The sequence below is a fragment of the Pieris rapae genome, chromosome 6 (genome assembly GCF_905147795.1).
Source record: "Pieris rapae chromosome 6, ilPieRapa1.1, whole genome shotgun sequence".
Classification (NCBI taxonomy): domain Eukaryota; kingdom Metazoa; phylum Arthropoda; class Insecta; order Lepidoptera; family Pieridae; genus Pieris; species Pieris rapae.
Window position 1 is genome coordinate 7301547 of NC_059514.1, and position 17933 is coordinate 7319479.

The following is a 17933-nucleotide window of genomic DNA, read 5'->3' on the forward strand; positions in this document are numbered from 1 at the left end:
ATTTTCTAGAAAAATACAGGGCCGTTTCGTAAAAATGAGTTGCTATTACGACAATGGTTTTATATGTAACAGAACAAACAGACCACGAACAAAGATTCTTTATAGATAGATAAAGATAAAACCTAAATATGACTTTTCGTGTCATTAACTATCCCTTACAAACATAATCGTAAAACTTAATTTGGAGTATAATAGTTATTTACTTAGTATTATATGTGAAATTCGCTTTACAATATCTAGCACAAAGCGTCTCTATTTTCTTGCAATTTCAATTAATGTGAACAACAATGTACAATGGCTACATTTTCCGTGTCGGTCAAACTTTGCAAGAAACTAACTTCTAATCAAAGCAACGTCTCTATCATCTCCTTTGAGGCCACAAACTCTTTTCACAAAGACGAACTTTGGAAGTTTGAAAGTTGAAACACGTTTTTCTTAGGGTTAATTTTCACGGTGGTGAGCTTTGCTCTTTGCATGACTTTCTTTGTAATTTATTTATGATTGTATCTCATGATGTATAAGACATCTCACTGCGTTTGAAATAAATGATAAATGAAAATGGTATGTATGAGGTTAAAGGTTGGTTGATTTTCGCACTTACTCTCTCAATAACAAATATTATGTTTTATTATGTAACAGTTGTATTAAACTAACGTGAGTATCATTTAAAAGACCATACCGTTTTAACGGAAGCGAACAAATGTGGAATGCCGTCGGGACATTTTGAAATTCAGCTTAAATTGTTACAAATCTGTAGTAATTGCGTCGTAAATTTTAGTCATTTTTTTGTTTCTTCTTGAAAGTTAAGCTATATATTTATTTTAATTCTTGATGCATTGTAATTTTTTAACAGCAATGGCAATGCTCACCTAATGTTCATTGATACAGCAGCACATACATCTTCACACATTTTCAGAAGACTCGCAAGTGAGTGGCCGACGTTTAATTTTCTATGGATTAGTATTCTGTGCAAATCTGCATATTTGAAGCATATAATGAATCATGCATCGTAAGATTAGGAGAAGATATTTGTGAATCATTGATAACTCACACACTTAGGTATTGAAATACCTAATTAAATTGCCAGATCTTTGCGTGTCTAATTTACTACGATATTTATTTCTTTAATCAATTTATATAATTGTGACACTCGAGAACGCATGAAAAAACTTATTTTTTCAATAATAAAATGCCAATTTCTCAGTTTTTGCAAAGACAATAGCTTCTACGTTACTGCCTGCCATTAAAACTCTTTAGAATTCGCTACATTATTTGCGAATTGTAAATAGATTTTAGAAAGTACGACTATAATTTATATTTGAGCAAACTAAGAAAGGTTTTTGTCTCCCTAACACATTAAGGTTTTAAAAAACTAGTAGCTATGGCATTTTTTTCCAATAGTTTAGACAGCTTTTTTCTAACACATTGTTATTTAGGTCGCTAGAAAATGAAAAGAATATTGGACTGAAAGTCTTTTTCTGCGTAAAAAAACCAATGGCATTGTTTTAAGAATAACTGTATCATAGTATTAAAATAGTCGTGCTTTCAACGATTTTGGTAAAATGACAGCGTATTCATGAATTCTATAAATCATGTATGGAAATTTTAACAACAAAATTTGAACTGTAAATTTAATCACTCGTCACAAAACTCTATATTATTATTATTATTATTATTGCGTCTATATGATTAGCTACCTATATATAAAAGTTTGTAATTCGTAAATATGTAAATTAATTAACAGAATAAAATGGATAAATATTTTTACGAAAAGGTTTTATAATAACATACGTGAAATATTCTTATTCTTTGTAAATAATAAATCTATCATTCAGACATCTCAATAACCGGAAAACTCTCTAGGAAAAGCGGAAAATGTTATAATACCCAGTATCAGTTTTTAATCTGCAGATTAGTTCAGAATGTCTCTCCACTCAAACGTTTGTGCTCCGAGTGAAATAAAAATGCTGAGACTGAAGGAATAAGGCAAGTATGCATTATTTTGATGACGATTTTGGACACGAATGTATGGAGTTGTAAATTTATATTTCTCTTATTGTAAAAACAAATTACATAATGGATATTCCACTGATTTTATTCATATCTCGGACTCGACTTTTCAAGTCCCTAAAGACTTGAAAAAGAAGAACTTTATGGCAATATTTTATAAAAATGTTGCCATATTATCGACATCTATTCGTATTTAAGATGTTAAGTGATTAACGTAATTCTCGTTTAAGATATGATATAAGTAACAAAATAAATACTTGCCGTGTATCAACACACATAACCTCACAGATATTATAATAGATTGTAACTTTGGTGCAAAGACGGTGAAACACCGTGAGGAAACCTATATGTTAGACTCAAAGAGTTGACGGCGTGAGTCTGGCACAGAAGGATGATTATCTACTTAAATATATAAAACAAATAAACAATTTTAGCTTATTATACTTAATATGTAAAAATAATTCTAATATAATATTTGACATTAAAAGGTAATAACTGATGTACATTATAAAAAGGAGTCCCTTTAGGCTTAAGGTTCCGAAGATACTGGCAGCGTTCCCCCTTTGAATAGCTAGACTAATTCTTTGTACGAGGTAGCTGCCAGCTCTTCGGTCTCCAGTGTTGTCCACTAACCTTTTTGATAGTTGCCTAAAAAGCCTTATAGCGCTAGGACCCCACGGACCAAGGTTCTCGACACCGAATGGGACAAAATCATATTCGGAACCTAACCCCTGTATTTGCAGGCTTTAGCTTTTTCAGCCACATCACAAGCCGCACCAGCTCTGTTGTTGGTTCCATGTAAATGGGAAGGGGTCAGTGCGTCTGAACAATTCATTAACTGTATGAAATAAATATACATTTTCATAAAATAGATACAAAAATCTAAGCCTCAGATCTAAAAGTGATAGTAGACCACTACTTTCTTTGATGAAGCAATATTATACAATTCCAACACTATAAATTCTTCCTACTCAATTTTTTTCGGTAGATTTACAAATAGTTTTGAAGTAAAATCTCCAGACATGTCTTACGATGTAGAGAGAACAGTAATAATGGAATAGATTAAATTTATTAAAGCACTAAAGCGCAAACAAGTTCGAAGGTGGAGTGTTCTCTTGGAATGATACCAACTTCTACTAATTTAGTTAATGAATCGAAATTTATGAGGCAAGCTGCAGTTTGTAAGGTGCCGTTATAAAACTGATAAAATTGAATTTTGTAATAGGCTAACTATAAGAAAAAGTGTTTTTGTTAAATTTTATCGTGTCCGCATAGATTCGTATTCCATTTTGCCGTACAAAAATCCGATTTTTTATCTATTAATTTTGGCTTTCTATACATTACGTCCAAGATTAACATTATCGTTGTCAACATTATATGACGTATCTGTATATATTTACGTTTATAAACTCGCAAACGGGCAAAAGACTCATCTGCTATTAAGTAAAAGCCTTGGACACTTACATTGCTAGAAGGCTACAAGTGCGTTGCCGGCCTTTTAAGAAGTGATACGCTCTTTTCTTGAAGGACCCTTAAATCAAGGTTCGGCAATACTATAATGGGCAGCCGTCAAAAACTGCCCTATGGAACGACGGACGACGAGGTGATGTTAGTTATTTCGTATTCTGTTTAAACGTCCGATGATGAAACTCAGCTGCGGGATTCGTACATAACTAAACTCTTCGTTAAGTCTATATTTATTTGTTCAATGAGCTTTCGAAGCCATCTTTTGGAAAGTAATGTATGTATGTATATAATGTATGTAAAAAAAATGTAGGTACCATATCTTCATTGTTTGTTGCAAGAATTTGAACATTCAATTTGTAACGATGAGAATTCGTATCCTGTCAATGTCAATTTCCGTTATACAGTAATCACTGTATAATTAATAATAAATTGTCTACATATAAAGCTTTCTTCCAATGGAATCGTTAAGCTTTAATTATAAAGTCCTACATTGTCAACGTTAGACAATCCATTGTTTGTTACGTACGGATTGTGCAAGAATATTGTTCTTGTTACAGAGCTAATTAGAGATTTTACTTGTCCCGGGTACACGGACAGCTTAGGGGCAAATGCTGTACAACTTAACCATGCCAACAACGTACTGGCTTGAAAATTGCACTGTCTGAGCGTTATGTGCTCCACGTATTACGTGGTTATTTTGCCTAATGAATCTGCATTGTAGAGGATTAAATCAGACTGATTTAAATACCTGAGTGTTGGCCAAGTGGCTTCAGCGTGCGACACTCTTACCTGAGGTCGTAGGTTCGATCCTCGGATATGCACCAATGGACTTTCTCTCTATGTGCGCATTTAACAGCTCGAATGGTGAAGGAAAAACATCGTTAGAAACCCGACGTGTCTTAAACCCAAAAAGTCGACGACGATTGTCAGGCACTGGAGGCTGATCACCTACTTGCCTATTAGATTTATAAATGATCATGACACAAATTCAGAAATCTGAGGCTAAGACCTATAGAAGTTGTAGCAGCACTGATCTTTTTTTGAAATTTAAAAACCTAGAAGCATGCCTTCAAGTGCTCCAAGAATTCTACGTAATTCAAAAGAAGATTTAATACAAATACCATTGTAGGTTTTTCCTTTGTTTTCCTGGTTTGACCATTTAACGGCCACACAACACCAGAGACAATTAAAATTTTCATTATAATCTACGCTGCTGGTAGGGATGAAAGTTTTACTTAGCCATGAGGCTAGCTGGACGAAGCCATATTCATTTAGTCAACATAATATAGTCCTTTGATAATTTAAATAAATATAAATTAGGTTATTTGAACAAAACGACGTAATTAATACAATTAGGCATTAAAAAAAGATCATCTTCCCTCGTTTTGTGGATTGTGGACCTTTAAATTTAAATACTGATAATTTTATAATAGGCTACAAAGAAACCTAGTCATAAAATTCTATAAATACTTTCAGAAAGCTCGCGATTACGTTGCTGGTATATACAGTGTGACTTATTTACTATAAGCAATAGTTTTATTAACAGTTCTTATATTTTATATAGCACAACCTTGGCCCCTACCCTATTTTACGATATCGTAAACCTTTCGACATTTCGTACAATTGCGGATTGTCACTAGTAGCCTATAAACCAGGCTATAAACTAGATTGTTTAAACGAAGAACAAAACTATGTCATCCACGGTTTATTGCTGTACATGTCAATACAATTTTTATCATGAAATTGTCTATTATGTGTACCAAAATTAATTGAAATCGGGAAAAGTATTTCTATCCCCACGTAGAGAACTCTTATGTTAGAATAAACAATAAATAATGCCCATTAATTTTCAATTTCAACAAATGTTGAATAAACCGCTTAGAGTTGTTATATTCTCGTTTATTTTTGCTCATAATAGGAACCTCCTTTAGTACTGTTGATCGGAACCCCTTCATGTTAAAAGCCTCCTTCAGCTTTTTCTAAATTTCTCTATCCATGTCTTTCTCCATTAGCTTCCTGCTAACGCTTATATATCTTCTATCTTTTTTCACCTGCTAGTTGTTTGAAGTAAAATATTTTAAAACACACGTTGTTCATGCTGTCTAAAAATGTTTCGTTCACAAGCCACACACATTTCGTAAACACAATTAAAACAATTATTCTACTTATAATAAAATTCAGGGCCGTAGGAATAGAAACAATTAAATTAACTTGATAAAGCTCGCGGTGATTATATAAATGAAACCAGTCTAGTTTTCTCTTGGACATAATTAATATCTTACGCATGAATGATCACAAATTAAGTGTCAGCTTTAATTAGGCAAACACTTAAAAGGTCAATAGTTATCTTCCAAATCTATTCGTCTCAAATGACGAGCAAAAAATAGGATATAGAATATCGGGCATCGAGGTGGGTCCGGTTGTCAACGTATAATTTTACGCCAAAAAGTAGTGCAATGTTTAAGGGGTCATAGGTATTATTTTAATTAATATTTGTAACGTAATTGACTAATAAGGAATGCTAGTAAAGTAAAGCTTGTAGCCAATACAATTATAAACGATACACTGTTCAAAATCCGATAAAACAGTATTTTATTTATATAAGAATTGTGCAGGTCGTCTAGACAAAGTCTGCAAGGAGCTGGGAGATTAAAGACAGTGGGATGAATAGAAACAGCCTAGAAAAAAAGAAAAATCCTGTGACGTGGAAAAGCTTGTGTACTGTCACGTTCACTGTACTCTTATTTAATCCTTTTGGTTTTTGTCTACAGTCCTTTACTCGAAAATACTGGACTAAAGATAATGACTATTGTGTGGAAATGTATGTTGTTCGTATTTTACTTGGAGATGTAAAGCCGTGTTTCATTTTGTTCCCGAGTTTATATAACTCTTTACAAATTAATAAAACATCAAAATAGTATTCATGCGGCAGCCATTAATATTATTAATATGGCGCGACCATAAACTTGAACAAACGAGAGAGGCGGGATATTTTTTACCGCCCGAGCTCCCATAACGCTCGAGCCCTGAATTAGCCTCTTTGTCACCCCTTTTGAACAACCCTAAATTTCTACCATCTTTGTCTACTATCCGCTAAACTGCATCAAGGAAAAACAACCGAGATAAAACGAGATGGAATAAAATATATGAACTATAGAGAGGACAGAGAAAACGCTATAGCTAGTACAACGTATACTCAGTAGTGTGAGTGAGAGAGATCCCTCGTGTGGAAGGGAGAGAGAAAAATTAACTAGCGAGTGAGGGGGGAAGCTTCCTCATGCAGCCGCGGGGTGGTTAGTCCGCTTTCGAACGCGGTACGGAGAGTGTTGCTTTAATAAACGAGTGTCGCGAGTTTAAGTTAGATATTTTCAGTGCGTTTTCGTATTTTTATTTGACGTTTATTTCACTCATTTGATTGTTATCAAATTATGCAATTGTACTGTTAACTTAAATCGCGAGTTTTGCATAGAGACATTATTATGACAATATTATTTGGATTACTGTGTTTATGATAAGGATTTTTGAAATTTCGGAAATACCAAAGAAAATGTGTGCCAAAATGTTATTTAGTTTATCCTTGTTTTCTGTTCTCCCATGGATTGTGGTAGCTGAAGAGGAAGTATCTTCTCCCCTGAGAGTAGCGCAATGTCGTGCAACGTGCTTGCAAAAGGTAAGATTAGATACACTGAAAACCCTTCTTGCAATTAAATTAATGAAACATACTTTTTATTCTCGTTGCGCATATTACACAATCAAACATAGATATACAGATATTAACGTTCCACCCTCCACGGAAACTTTAAAATCCAGAAAAACGGTTAGGTATCGCTAGTTACGCTTGACGCTAGCCAAATCTACAACCGTCATTTCAGTTAAAATTTCTATCATTATTATTAAATTTGTAACATTATAATATTCCATTATTGGTAACATTGAATTCAGTTGCAATCAATCAAGTTATATTATCAATGTCTTGGTTCCCGACGGACGGGTTGTCTGTAATTTGATGCAGTAAATTATGGTGTTCAATACTGTAGCATTGCAAATTGATAGACTTCTGGTAGATTGAAAATAAATAAGTATAAGGTACTGTTATAATTATAAATTTATAAGGATAGCTCTTAGCAACGACCTATCTTGAAACTATCAGAAACATTGGCTAAATTGAATGTAGTATGTATATTGGATATACCTATGTGTATTTTTAATGATCTTAAGGCAGTGTTTTTGATCAACTTCATTTTGTTGTATACCATTTTTACGAAACGACTGGACCGATTTTATATTTTTTTTGTGTATATTCGGTAGGTCTGAGAATACCTCAGATATTGTTTTTAGTTTTTGGACAGAATTCTTAATGTGATGCCATAAATTTGAAAAACGGAAAAGTGAAAAGGAGGCCAACGAAATATATCCTTAAAGATTACATAAAATCTATACCTCGTATATATTTTCGAGAAACTATGATTTTATAACTTAATGTTTTAAAAATAAAGAGCACAGATAGCGTTTAGTCTACTATAATACATTTAGTAAATGAGATAATCAAATGCAAGAAAAATGTAATTTAATTTCTGTTCCTAATACTTTTGATAGCATTACAAAAAATTTAATATATATACTTATATATATATATAGCGTAACACACGGTCATTTGACCTAAAACCTTATCAAAATACAAACATTATGTGCTCATCTTCAAGATATTTACACGTATATTTTATTTAAAAAGGGCGTAGTCAACAGTTAAAGTTTTGTATTATCTTTAACAGAATTAAATGAATATTATTTATCATTGCTCAATTGATATTATGTTAACGAGTATTTCAGCGTTTCGATTTACTAACAGGTTGATTAATTATACTTAAACCAGATTTGCTGCTTTGATTTAGGACTAAGATAAAGATTAACTATTAATTTTAATGGCGATTTATTACGTAAATATTCTAACATACCTACAATAAATAATTTTATCAATGTAACCTATAGTAAATGCAGCCGATATATCATATTATCACTATCTAGAGAGTGATAAGGATAAATTCAAAAGCTATTTGAGGCTTTTAGAACATTTATTTATAGTTCTAGAATTTTCCAACAGACAAGACCACAAAAACACATACGGTGTTCTATTGGTCTATCTTTCTTAAACAAAATTTTGAAACATCTGAAAACATATCACATACCAATTGGAGGTTTCAGAAAATCATATTACATATACGTATCGTCATCAACTGCATACCAGAATTTTACAGCCAAAGGTTTAATAAGTCGTAAAACTGCTATTAAAACTTAAACATGGACTTTAGCTCAGAAACAATGAGTCTAGACGACAAACAAAAGGTCCACTGTTATTGACGAAATAATTCAAGAAAAGGCCTTTAAAAAACGAGCTGGGAGTTTGATTTCAATGGCACATAAAGTATCGGCTATCGGGACGTAAATTAGAAGCATATAAATTAACAAACTTGACCTTTCCTTTTTTAGTTTAATAGTTAGACCTTTTCTTTTTATATATATTATTTATGTTTTTATTCTACAATTTTGTTCTTTATTAATAAGTAGGTCAGTATTTTCCAAAAAGTGAAATCGAAATCAAAATAAAAACAGCAAACTAGCTCAAACCCATTTACATAGCCTAAACGCCTATGGTTTAATTAAATAATCGCAAAATTAGCATGAAACAGAAATATCTACTTAAACTGTGATTCTTTAATCTAGATGGCGCTTTCAACCCAGGCGGCGCGGATTTTTTACATGTATTTACAATATATTCAATACAGAAATGATCCATATCAAACTATTCAAAAATTGACATCTGCTCTTAATCCTGAATCCAGTTTTTGCATTTTTCCTTTTAGCCTTCTTTTTTGAGTCTACCTGCTTGGGACACAATGGCGTTAGGTTTTTTATTTTATTTGTGAAGGGATGTGCGTGATGTATCCAAGGGCGGAAGGATAGGTAGTTAGCCTTTGTTCTGATATGATCTTTAAAATGGGCCAATTATCTAAAAAAAATACCTCCGTGTGGGTTGGCGTCTAACAAGGGAATTTGTTGGTAACCAAATTGTTTCGCTTCTTTTGCTTTACTTAAAGAGTGCATTGTGTATACATTTTTGAAACTTAGAAATATTACTTTTGGCTATAAAAGTATATTTTATATATAATAAAGTATTCAATTAATATTCCTAACTTCCGTCATATTATGAATAATAAATAATTTTAATTAATGTGCAAGTACTTACTAGGGGAATTTACAAGCAAGTAGTTTTGGAATTGTAAAAAAAGTTGGCAGCCATTTTATTTCAACCGTGTGTGAGGACATAATACAATTTACAGTTCACATATATTTCTCGGAATTACGTTTTACACCACAACAAGAAAATAATCAAACTGATGTTATGTGCATGTGTGTATTTGTAATTTGCTGAAAATGCTTGTGTAGCTTTGAAAACGTTTTAAAATTCACTGAACATGCCCAACTGAGATGTCATTATCATGCACTGGTCGCTTTTTTGTGACGTCTTTAAAAATGTTCGTACTTTTTTAACGTTTTTGTTCGTGCCTCCATAGGCTGTGGGGACGCGTGATGAATTTTAAGATGCCTTCTAAGTAGTAAGATAATATTTAGTCTAAAATGACTTGTCATGTTAACTTCCTATTAAAAATTCAAAGGTTTTAAGAGGCTATGGATTGGTTAAGCTCTAGTTTATGCTGACAACCCTGAAACATATACAATAGTATATGATAAAATTCTCTCAAAAATAAAACGTTTTCTTAAACCAAAATCTTTATTTTACATTTAAATCATCAAGTAGATAAAGTGAAGGTATCAAATATCAGTTATGCAAAAGCAATCGACCTGAAAAACATCGTCTCGCCTTGAGTATTGTAAAAAGTGCTCATAAAACCTGGTGATCTCAAACAATCCCGATTAAAAATTTAGGAGCGCACCGACATCCTGCGACAATATACTTTTTCGGTCCCTTTTTTCGCTTTAAGTTTTCTACTTTGTTACCGTTAACGTATAAAATGTATTTTTGAATACAATTGGCATTTGCCCTGAAAACTCTGGATATGTAACTCTTTATCACAGCGTATATCAGAAAGAGAAAAATTATAAACAATTTGGCGATTATTTTTTTATAATTTTAAAATTAATCTTAATTAAGTATGTATGTAATTCAATCACAAACTACTAGAAATATAAGAATTAGTATTGATTGGTACCTAGTAATCTCCATGGCTTGCATAGTAATAATTCAAGAGATAGGTACTGGGTTCGACTCCCATCGAAACAATAATTTACCTGATCTTCGATTAAAACCATCAAAATATACGACAACTCTGTCTGCATATTCCTACAAACTTATATTAGAACATAATTGTTTAATTAAATACAAAGACTGTCTATATATAACATACATACCTCTATAATATATACTACAGCATCTAGACGTTTATATCATGATATGTCGGAGCAAAATATCGGAAACCAAGCTAATGGCTTAAAGGTATGGCAAAAAGTGACCAACGGTCTGTGATCCAAAAACAATCCCGATTAGAAATTTAGTATCGTCACGGCATCCCTTTCCCGGCCAACTCACAGCATTATTATTTCATCGTTTCGTATAATCAAATTTTGTTCAGAAATTTCGGATGCACGTCCTCTGGGCGCTTAAAAAAACGAAAATGACCTGCGTTTTTGTCCATTTGTTGTCGTTTTTGTTACGATTGAGTTCATTTGGAAGTAGCTATGCTTACTGAATTAAATTGCCCTCGCTTTGAGAATACTTTTTGATTACAGCCGTTGAAATTTTTAATAGTATAATTGGGTCTGATAGAGAAGTTTTATGTTTTTTCATTTCCTTTTATGATCTATTTGCGCTTGAAACCGGAAACATTCGACATTGATGGTATCACTTGAGTGAAAAGGATTCATCGATAGACAGGTATAAGATTGTCGGTTAACTTTTAATCTTTTTATCTCAGTTGTAACTGACTTAAAAAACGGGTATATCATAGTTGTTATAAACCTGATAAGAAAAATGGTTTCTTGCAAAGTATTGTTTAGAAAATAAGAATATTCTTTATGTTAATAGCTTACCGCCTTAAAAATTTCAGGTAACATTTTCGCGGAAAGATATAAAATCTAGAGTTCATAATTTATGAAAAAGGCAAGTGTAAGGTGTCTCATGAAGGGTGGCTTATCCACATTCGTAATAGAGCCGTAGAGGACCAGACGATTAATGATTCATGACCCTCGCAGTGTCATCAATATTATTCTGTTTGTATCTCGCGTTTGGCCCACCCTCGCCAGCGCCCTGTTCATACATAAATAAACGCGACACGTCGTCTTCTCTGATTACATCGCACCGAAGTAGTGAGAAATAGTGTAGTCGGATGCTGTGTCTTTTGTTCAATATATTCCCAAGACGCCGAATGAATAGTTAACACTATATGCTCAGTGCATGTTTACGGTTTCGGATTTCTCCTAAAGATCTGAGATAACGTAGGTGATGGAATTTATTTGTCTCGTGGTAATAAGCTGATGTTACAATCCGCTTATGAAGTCGATTTATATCGACTATTCAATTTCCATGCCTATGAATAATTCTGTACTTTACGGCTTAAATTTCGAATTTGGAATAGTTTCATTTCAATTTATAATCAGTTGAATTTACGAAATTTTCAAATTGATAACACTAATTACATACGATCTCATAAATATGTTATACTTAAAATGCATATAATGAAATATATCTGTTTTACATCTCTCTGTTTGACCTCTTTTGAGACATTTAGCTCTCTTCAGAAACAGCTGCAAATGAGCCGATATTTTTTACTAAATACCTTCCAATACATTCACCAGTTGGTGCCTTAACAAGTCGGCACTATGTGACAGTAAAAGAAACACATCGTTACTGGGAATTACATGACGTACCGTTGGTTAAAACTTGATGTAGTGTGTATTGTCACGCAATTCAACGATAAAGCTCACTTTAAGCTTGTGCCACAGAAAAAGCTTTTTATACTCCTCATTAAAAACGAATTAAACATTGAATTAAAAAGAAATTACTTTTTAATCAAAGCTTTTGCGTTCAATGTTTGTATAGATTTTGATTTTCATTAATTAATATTAAAGTATCAGAAAGTTTAGAATTTGAGCGATTTTATAATATTGCCGCAAAACAGATTTTGGGTGTAGTTTACAGTGGGTGGGTATATCTTAATGATTCTGACCTACCTAAGACCCAACTATAAAAAATAATATAAAATCTCTGTTTACTTTTCTATTATTATTCAGTATTAAATTTTACTTAATTTTAAAAACTGCATGCTGACAAAGACACATCAAAAAAATATCGTGTCCTGGAGTGAATAAGAGTCCTTAATAAAACCGTGACTGGATTCCAATACAATCTGGGCTTGATAAGTCACCTAATTATCTGTAAGAAACACGATTTGAATTATTGTTTGTTAGCGTGCCTTTTACGCATGCAACAAAATAAGATATGTTCCGATTTCAAAAGTATGTCCCCGTGTATATTTATTTTATTTATTAACACTTGGTTGCACTACATTAACATTAAATAAATTTAACATACGTAAATGGAAAGGACGGTAACTCGCGGCGTTATCGCTTTCGAGCGTTCTCTCCCAGGCAACCACTGTGAAAATTTTTTTATTAAATTATTATCATTGAATTGCTGTTCAGTAATAGTTTCGTCCTAAATATAAATCATTAAAAAGCAAACATTTTACAAACTGTTAAATAACGCAAAACAGTGTTGGCGTAGTAACTTCAGCATGCGATTCTCATTTCTGAGATCGTAGGGTTGATCCCAGGCTATGCACCAATAGCCTTTCTTTTTATATGTGCATTTAACATTCATTTGAACGCTGAAGGAAAACTTCGTGGGTAAACGCCTTAGACCTAAAAAGTCGACGGCGTGTGTAAGGCACAGGATGATCACCAACTTGCCTATTAGATTCACTAATGAAAACGATATACTAATCTGAGGCCCAGAAATTAGAAGTCTGTAGCGTCACTGATATACGTCAACACAAAGAATGTCTGACTTCTACAGGGTTAAGAAATTATTGCGTAAAACTATGCCTTTCTCAACTTCTCCTAAATATATAAAATTCAGTTGATAAATATATATATATATATATATATATATATATATCCCTTTATTTTACAACAGCAATTAATACTGTCCCCAGCCGAACAAATATGGTTAAAAGAAACAGACCAACTTGGAGTTTAAACTTGTCCTGATAAATGACGTGTCCGCTACTGCTACAGCGATTCGCTTTTAATCCTCCTTCCATTGTGTTCCTGTCCAATTTTTGACATAACCGTTTTCTTACACCTACGTACTTATTAATGATCACTACTTATCTCTCACGATCAATCGCTAGGCGTCTTTCATAAGACCGTTGAATTAAATGGTGTTTCGTTTGAAAGAACTAATTTTTTAGATAGCATACAAAATATTGGGTTCGCTCGAAATGTCTTTTTTCTATTTTATTGGCAGATTTTTTTATTATCAGGTATTATATTTCTATATCAGAAATATCTGGTTAAATGAGTTGCTTTTTAATTACTTATTCGTGTTAAGTTAGGCTAAATCTTTAGTACGTACAATTTCATAAAAAAAAGATGCTATGATGAAAGCGAATTAAATTTAGCATTTCTAGTTCATTTTTTCCTTGATCGTCCAAATTTTAATTATGCAAAGCACAATTCAATGCATGTCTGGATTGAAAATGGCACGCATATAGGTGAACTTATTTGTTGAAGATATAGTCACTTAATTTTGGTAATATTTGGGCGTTTTCTTTTACACAGATTTCCAATCATCAAATCACGTCGTATAAAATCTAATCAGAATCGAAATTACAATCATAAATTATAAATAAACCATAGATTATTAACGAAATATATGATCAGTTTAATAGTTTTGTGAAAGCGGTAGTTTTGATTACATATTTAATACTTAACTATTTAACGAAGTTGATTGGGATACGAATAAGGCTTTAGTGGAAGCCTCCGACGGAGATAGTTTTAATGCTCGTAAATTCCGTTCTCCGATCGGATTACCGCTGTTTGACCAAGTTATGTGAAAAAATTGATGCATCATAATATGCACTCGAGAAAATTACTTTTTGAAGATGAAGTTTCCATAATACAATACTTCAAGCGATATCTGCAATACATTTTTCGCTGCCCCTAATGGATTTATTGTTTTATCAGACAACGTATGTTCAGAAAATTTATTCATAATTGGATATATATGAATACGTAACTTCGATCGTGATTTCGATTTCTTTTAAATATGTTCCATATTTTCTTAGGAACGTTTTTGATTTGAGATATGATTTAGTCAAATATTTTTACTGTGTGAATGTATATTTAATATTACTGCGTAATTACCATCGCCCTTATTATAAGCGCTGCTAAAAACAAAACAACATCGGGCTTTATAATTTGTCAAGCATTCTTTGACACATATGAGAAATGTGTATGTTCACGCATCGCCAGTTTCATAATTTAAACAAAGCCCAGTAGGATGTGTTGTAGGCGGGGCCTGCGTACACGCAACATAAAGGGTGGGCAATTCAAGTGGGGATATTATTCCCCTAGTTGTGGATTTTCGTCTAGGGTTATAAGAACTAGGCTACCCTTCCAAACAGCTACAATGCCTAAGTATTTTAACCGTCCAATCAAAGTTTTCGACTTTATAGACGTAATATTTTAATTAAATATATTTTATTGCTGAATTATAAAAGATATTTTGGGTCTGTTTCACAATGTCCGGATAAATTCCAAATAAGCTATTTATTACTTATAGCGCTATTCGTCATGAAACGCGAAGGTTCTTATTCGGAACTTTTGTCTTCCGAATAATTTATGTGTTGCATAGCTAGTTGGTACTTTATCCATACATTGTGAAACAGCCCTTTAGTGACTGTATTTTATACAGATTTAGTTAATAGATTGTGTCACTTTTTGTAATCAATTAGGCCCTTCTAAAATGTTTATCAGACTCAAATCTAGACTTCAGATCTGTGAAATCACTTTTTCTGTATTAAGTTTGACATTTTTGACAGCGCGCAAGAAAAGATTGTGTATTGAGATAGGCCGCAGGTGTTTTGATTTGAGATATAATTAATACAAAAATTCATATTTTTTCATTTCACTTCTTAATAAATATAGTATGTACTTTAATCAGAGTTCCAAACAAACAAACCTAATAATATTAAAGGAGGGTCTCGTAAAACAAACGACTCTTGTTATCCAAATAAGGTGTCAAAATTTATTGTTTCTCAAATTCCATCGAAACTGTCCGATCTTTTTATCTCATTAATCTTTTGAAAGCTATAAAAACGATCCCATCTTAACAAATATTTTGTACAAAATTGATGGTACGCTACGTTATCTAGATACCGGATCAAAATTCCTAGAGGTGTCGATACAAGAAAAAAGCACTATATACGTATAGAATACCCTACTCCAGCTAATGGGGGATTTTTTAAACATTTCAAATTTAGTAAGACATTTTTGAGCAGTTGAAGCAGTTAACAAAAATAAACATAGTGGTTATTAATCGTTATTCACCCTGGTGGTTGGGTAAACCAACTAATTTTTGCGAAAGATTTTTAATTGATTAGAGGTAGAGAAAACATTGTCGCAAGCCACGCTCTGTAAAATTATCAAGGAAATAGGCATATTATAAATGTGTGGTCAAGATTCTTAGCCCTCGTAGTTCTAGTTCGTTATTATTCATGTTTACTAAAATTTACCTACTCATTTCACTCTCGTATCTTTAAAATATTGTCTAATAAAATTGAGACTTTCAAGTCTAGTATTCAACCCTTAGTCCTGTAAAAGCACTGTAAACTAAAGGCCTTTTCACAGTTTTATAATTCTTGGCGTCATATATTTTATGTAGATTCTTTATAAATAGTTGATAAAAACCTAAATTAGGCTGATTACAGACTAGACTTCAAACATAGTATTATCTTACATATTATATTAACCATTACAATGTAATTTTACTTTACTACTGGAAACACTTAAAGTGTGAACGATTGTGCGCGTGGGACGAATCAAACCTACAAAAACATGGCACCCTGGTGTTTTAGAGAAAAAATAATGAAATATGCCCATTCGAAGATTTTTTATTAGTTTTAAGTGTCGTATTTAAAATACCCTGCAGCGCATAAAACTGAAGACCGAATGTTGTTTTAAACGGCATTCGAAACAGAATATAAATTGTTATTTAAAACAAATTGGTGTGATTTGGCAATACATTATGAGAATACAAATAAAGAAGCGTAAAATTTGACAAGAATAATTTTTCAGTGTTGATTTGCGTCGGTAATTTTCGAATTGATTTAAATCCAATTATTTTTTATGTTATATTTTATTCCTAATATAAATTAAAATAATAGGCATCATGCGTTTGTCACGAGAATGTAATAAGCGCGTGCTCCTATTTCACCACAATAATCATCAAATCTTTGTTTTTAATTTATTTTCTTATTCTTGATTACTCAAGATGTCATATGAAACATGATGTAATGGTTGCAGCTCCTTGCAAACATTGTGTAAAAACTTGGCGATTAAAAAGAGTGGCGGAGAGTTTATTGCCAGTCCTTCTCTTCCGTTCTATAAAAAAAAGAAAGGGTAACGTGGTCAGTGAGATTTTTACTATTACCGCTTGTTAAATTATATAGAATTATGTTCACCTACTTACAATTCTCAAGGCTAATTAACTGTCAAAAACAAAGTCACATGCCCGTCTGATATCGATATAACTTTTTATAAGTTTTTTGTTAACTTGTAAGCCAGCTGAAGCTTGTTAGTTTTTTGTGACGAAAAGTACAACTTTCTAGTGGAAAGTTTAATGGATCACGAGAAAGGGTCTTTGTTAACGAAATGAACAAAAAACTCCGCTTATAATGGATTATAATTCAAACTCAAATAACATTAAATTATTACTTTAAAAATCGATTTAAGTAAAAGTAAAATGTAAAAAACTATGTTACTTTGAATTACTTAGTTAAGTTAAATTTTATTGTTTCAAATGTATAGCTTTTCCTTTATATAGTAATAGTACCTGGATGACCGATTTTATAAATTGTGTATTTTGGGAATTATATTTAAGTAGGTACTTAAGTATCTACGAATTACATATTAATAAAATGATGAAATATGAATAATATTTTTCGATCTTACCGACATAATAATAAAAAAAAATATTAACTTACTGGTTATTTAAAGAAAAAAATCATCATTATTCCTAGCTAGATCGATTTATCGCCTCAAAACGCCCCGTATACTAAATTTCATGAAAATCGTTGGAGCCGATTCCGAGATTCCAATAATACATATATATACAGGAATTTCTCGTTTAATAATAAACTGGGACATACAATATCTAA

The 17933-nt window shown here is 32.2% G+C and overlaps 1 protein-coding gene across 2 annotated transcripts in view; it reads left to right on the top strand.

Annotated features, from left to right (window-relative positions):
• Positions 1-6781: 6781 nt before the first annotated feature.
• LOC110991376 overlaps positions 6782-17933 on the top strand; it is a 38416-nt gene continuing 27264 nt past the window's right edge. For both annotated transcript variants that reach the window (XM_022256714.2, XM_022256715.2), the window contains exon 1: positions 6782-7147. In XM_022256714.2, the coding sequence (XP_022112406.2) occupies positions 6986-7147 (162 nt within the window). In that variant the 5' untranslated portion in view covers positions 6782-6985. The remainder of the gene's footprint in view (positions 7148-17933) is intronic.